The sequence below is a fragment of the Juglans microcarpa x Juglans regia genome, chromosome 1S, assembly GCF_004785595.1.
Source record: "Juglans microcarpa x Juglans regia isolate MS1-56 chromosome 1S, Jm3101_v1.0, whole genome shotgun sequence".
In the NCBI taxonomy this organism is placed as follows: Eukaryota; Viridiplantae; Streptophyta; class Magnoliopsida; order Fagales; family Juglandaceae; genus Juglans; species Juglans microcarpa x Juglans regia.
Window position 1 is genome coordinate 14,057,198 of NC_054595.1, and position 5,512 is coordinate 14,062,709.

The 5,512-nt window shown below is 36.0% G+C and overlaps 1 protein-coding gene across 1 annotated transcript; it reads left to right on the top strand.

Annotated features, from left to right (window-relative positions):
- Positions 1-1,927: 1,927 nt before the first annotated feature.
- Positions 1,928-4,365, top strand: LOC121245690 (amino acid transporter AVT1H). The gene is made up of 3 exons (XM_041143606.1): positions 1,928-2,263; positions 2,347-2,954; positions 3,701-4,365. The coding sequence occupies exons 1-3, from the start codon at positions 2,023-2,025 to the stop codon at positions 4,253-4,255; spliced, it is 1,404 nt and encodes a 467-aa protein (XP_040999540.1). The 5' UTR covers positions 1,928-2,022; the 3' UTR covers positions 4,256-4,365.
- The last annotated feature ends 1,147 nt before the right edge of the window (positions 4,366-5,512 follow it).

A 5,512-nucleotide genomic window follows, 5' to 3' on the forward strand; every position in this document is an offset into this window, starting at 1 on the left:
TGAAATCCTTTCAGAATTTCACCATGTTTCTAATGTCTAAATCTTTCCGGTCGTTACATTTTTAATGTCTAATAATTGTGGGATTTGAAATTCATTTAATCATTAAGATTGAACACTACGTTTGATTAATTGTTGGTTATTTAGTGTATATTAAAGTTGATTCATTTTTTTAATCAACATTATTCGTGGCTGCTTTATTAATTCTATTTATTGCCAATTGTTGTTTCTTTTGTTTTAAACGTCTACTATATATATATATATAAATATATATAATAAAGAGATCGATCTCTTTATGTCTTTGAGGTCATGTTTTTTCTAGTGGAGCTTTAGGCTCAACTACTTGTGCAGAGTTTATTCAAGTTATACAATAATCTGTTGGACTACTGTATCTTAGAGGAGAAAAGTCAAGGCCGGAAGGTCTACTGCATTGATTTATTTGAAGTTTTGTCTACCGCAAAGGACTTAAATCTTCTTAAAGAAAGCAAAATTTCCATGTTGGCCTTAGTCCTCAAAACTGATTTTGTTTCATTTTAATTTATTGTAATTTTTATTTGTTACTATTTATTTAACCAACAGAATACATGATTCTGTTCAAATGACATTTGTAGCGTGTTTACGGAATAAATTTAAAATTCATTCTTAAAAAAAGTCATAATTTGAAACGAATGTAATTCTGTCCCAAGAACCAATTTCTTGGAGTGCTGTAAAAGTTCTAATTGTGTCGGGACAGGGGAAATGTTTTCCAAGAAGCATGGGAGGGGGAGGGATTCCATGCATGTGACAACCAAGTTGTCAGTTGCTTCTGATATTCTTTTTTTTATCAATCCCCCTTTTATTATATTTCTAACCATGATGAGATGCATAAGTACTCATCAATAAATGAATTTGTCGACGTAAAAGATGCGTATTCCTACTGATGCTTGATGTCATGCATTTGATCATCACTTACCAAAAGAAGATAATATTGGTATAACAATCTCTGTCTGAGAGAGAGAGAGAGTAATATTGATCCGAAGTGTTTTATCAAAATGATGATACAGGAATGTTTCTATTTTGTAACTAATATGAATGGATTAAATGAAACTCGCTTGATCAAGTACTGCTTCTCTTCCATATATTATGTCCAATAAATTAATGTTGGGATCGTGTACTTTTGAAATTCATGCTAATATATGTAGATGGCATAACTTTAAGCTGCAGTATGGGGACGGAGGAAATGTACATATATATATAATATATATATCTTAAGAATCTATTGGCGTAATTTCCAGGCCACTACTACAAATCTAAGCTGATCACACCACTCCATGATTCCTTTCTGGAATCACTACAACCTCCGAACTACAATACTGTGAGAGAGGCTGATACCCAAATGCAAAGAATAATGTACCACGCCGTCATGGGAATAAGATCGCAAAAAGATAAAATTTGATCAGAATCATCTTTCTAATTTCTGCCTGCGCAGCCATGCCTTTTGGAACCTACCTCAAATTTTCCAGTGCATGATCAATATTAGTATAGTTTGGCTCTGATTCTCATAATTAATATGGCATGAGATCGAGATGCTTGCACCCCAATTGCTTATTTTCTCACGTACGTTCATGGCCTTCTAGCCTTGCATTTGCAAATTGTCCAATTTGCCAACTCGATCGATCCCCCAAATCTCTCTTTCTCCCTCTCTCTCTCTCTCTCATGCATGCACATCCAAGCATATCTTTACAATTTGATTCTTGCAAATGGTACTAGTATGTGTTACGCGTGTACCGATGTCTGGCCTATTTTAAATATTATACCAATTCTAATTTCTCTTCTTCTCTAAGAATATTCACAAAGTTCCACTACACATCTAATGAAATGCGATTCTTCACCTTGAGGAGGGTTACATTTATTCAATTATATAAGTATACCCAGCCTTTATATACTTCATGGGCAAGATCCATCCTTTCTGAAGCTAGCTAGAGTCCCGTACGTAGAATTCCCACAATTTTATCAGTCAAAACTTGTTGGAACTGATTGAATAGTATGTGGGACAAGATATCAAAGCATCGTAAGAATGAGATAGACATGCATATTGGTGCAACCTCGGATGTGCAGTGGGTGAGCTGCCCTGTTTGTTTGGAGGAAAGCAAGCTCTGCGTGTGCGATCACAACAGCATCAAGAACTTAGATAGTACTGTCGAAAATGGCTTAGACATCGAACACCATGTGGAGGCTAATGGTTCTTTTGCTCATGCTGTGATTAACATGATTGGGATGCTCATAGGTACGTACGTACGTAATTGAACTCTTCTGTTTTTGTTGTTGTTGTGAATCTTTTTAATCTTAAATATTGTCTCTCGCTCGCAGGTTTGGGGCAGTTGTCAACTCCGTATGCATTGGAAACTGGAGGGTGGGCTTCTGCCTCTCTACTTGTAGGACTTGGGATAATATGCGCATATAGCTCTCAATTACTTGGAAAATGCCTAGACAAGAATCTCAAGTCACGGAGTTACACGGATATTGGACAGCATGCATTTGGAAGAAAAGGAAGAATTTTAGCCGCCACCTTCATCTACCTAGAAATTTTCATGGCACTTGTGTCCTACACGATCTCACTACATGACAACCTAATTACTGTGCTTTCTGGAACGCATATTAAGGTTCCATGGGCTAAACTATCTACCTCTCAGTTGCTAACATCGATTGCTGTCTTAATAGCATTACCCAGTCTGTGGCTGAGAGATCTATCTTCCATATCTTTCCTTTCTTCAGGCGGCATAATTATGTCTCTTCTCATTTTTATATCAGTGGCATGCACTGCCATTTTTGGAGGTGTAAAATCCAATCACAAGATACCAATCCTCCACATCCATAACATTCCTGCAGTATCTGGGCTCTATATCTTCAGCTATGCAGGACACATCGTTTTTCCCAATTTATACAGAGCTATGAAAGATCCATCCAGGTTTACGAAGGTATCTACTCCCATTCCATCTCCAAGTACTAATAAAGTAAATGCTATTCTTGTCTCCTTTTATCATATTTTGGGACCCCCTAGATCATTTACCCCAACACTAGGACTTATAGTCGAAAAGAAATAGATATATGAAGTGGTCCTGCAACGTTTATAGTTGCCCAATTGAGTTTTTTATTTTTTCTTCGTTGGGGGGTGTCATTATTAAATGCTTAATATATGCTAGAGGATTCACTTTATGTATCTATCTCTTTCCCACTCTAAACCATTGAGTTTGGGTACGAGCTCTTTTATCATACTAGATACAAGTCTTTAGTACTTTAAATTTTACTTTCTACTTTATTTTTAATAGCAATGCTATTTTTATCTGAAATTGCATCATCCTCAATCTCAGATTCTATTTAGATAATGAGTTGAGATGAAAATTGAATAAAATATTATTAGAATATTATTTTTTAATATTATTATTGTTCTGAAATTTGAAAAAGTTGAATTGTTTATTATATTTTGTGTGAAAATTTAGAAAATTTGTAATGATGAGATGAGATGTGATGAAATATTTTCACAATCTAAACGTTCTTTGATGTAACACATTTTAAGTAATTTTATATGTCAACCACTTAAACAACCAAGCATAAGTACTATACCAAGTTAGAGAATATGATTGGAGATGGCAACAAAAATTGAAATTTCTCTTTTAAGATTCACTTACTCATCATGATCTGTTTGTTTAATTTCGGGTTTCAGGTGTCTGTTGTAAGCTTCACATTAGTGACAGCACTTTATACAGCATTAGCATTCATGGGTGCCAAACTGTTTGGGCCTGAAGTCAATCCTCAAATCACTCTGAGCATGCCTCGACATCTTCTCGTGACAAAGATTGCATTATGGGCCACTGTGCTAACACCCATGACCAAATATGCACTTGAATTTGCACCACTTGCCATTCAGATTGAGCGTACACTTCCTGTTAAGATGAGTCCCAGATTAAAGATGATCATAAGGAGTATTTTAGGTTCAATTCTACTTCTGCTGATACTAGCCTTGGCTCTGTCCGTACCATATTTTGAATATGTTCTTAGCCTCACGGGTTCTCTCGTTAGTGTCGCCATTTGTATGATCTTGCCCTGTGCATTCTACATCAAGATTTGTTGGCATGAAATATCAAAGCCTGTCCTGATATTTAACCTATCCCTCATTGCATTCGGCACCCTACTTGGCCTGTTAGGTACCATTTCCTCATCGAAATTACTTATTATAAGCCTAAGTACAAAGAAGAGCTCAGTCAACCCAAGAATATGAGTAGCAAATCCTTGTTTGTTGGATTTGCACTTTCTCTGTAGTTGTCACAACACTTACATATCATGAACTATATACTGATACAAATAAAATAAGGTGAAAGTTGTTTCCAAAGCTCAAGTACAAGCTGTATTAGTGCTTTACATGTTTGTGCCTAGCTTCTATATGTGAAACTCATAGTATAAGATATTACAAATACTTATCCATGCCAGGGAAAATAAAGAAGGATTAGAATCTGAATTTACAGAATTTCAAAACAAGTGCCATATGAGTAACATGAAGGAAAGTAAATGAAAAAGAAAGAACAAGGGGAAGGTACATTTTGTACTTGAATCACCATAATCTTCTCAATTTGTGCCCTAAACTACAAAACCATTCCACAACGGCACTACCACCGTAACGGCAGCCATCTCGTAGGTAAAAAGTTCTCTGTAGAAATATTTCAATAAATGAAATTATAATGTGCACATAAAAAACACAAATCGGAGATAACCGATTTGGCTCTGATACCAATATTAGAAATACTAGATCAGAATACATAGCAGAAACGATATTACCTCGTTGGTAAATCGTAGATCTAGTGTGGTTGTTAATCCACGGGTTCTCCGTCATCGTCGTTCATTCGGAATCTCCCGTATCGATGGTGGAGTGTGCTACGTGATAATATACCAGAGCAACACCCACATATTCCACAACCTAGATGCTGAGACTAGAGAAAACTAATTGAAAGAGAGAGAGCTTGTTGATCCAAGTGTGTCATCCAAAGAGGGGAGGGGCTATGTAAATAGTCCCTCTAGTGTAACCAGCTGGCTAGCCATTAAGGGCCAGCCATTAAGCCTCATTGGATGCCCCTTTCTTACAAATAGAAGGTGAAGGGATGCCCACTATGGGTGCCCCTTTCTTACAATATATAATAGTTTAGGAGTCAAAATATTGAAGTCCAATCGCGATCGAGATCATAAATTTAAAAAAAGTCACATTTTTATGTGTAAGTCAATAGTTTTAGTACGTTTGAAGGTAAATTTTGTTGTGAAATGTTGCGCAAAACACACACACTTAACAATGAAAAATAAAGTAAAAGCAATCATGACCAAGCACACAACACACAATATACATAGTTTCGCAAATTGCCTACATCTACAGAGCTGTAGAAATCTTATTAACAGAGGATATTACAATCACTCAATCTCAACTCACAATCTCTAAGGCTTTTTGCTCTCTCACACAATATGCACTCACTTGACAATTGTTCTCTCTCAA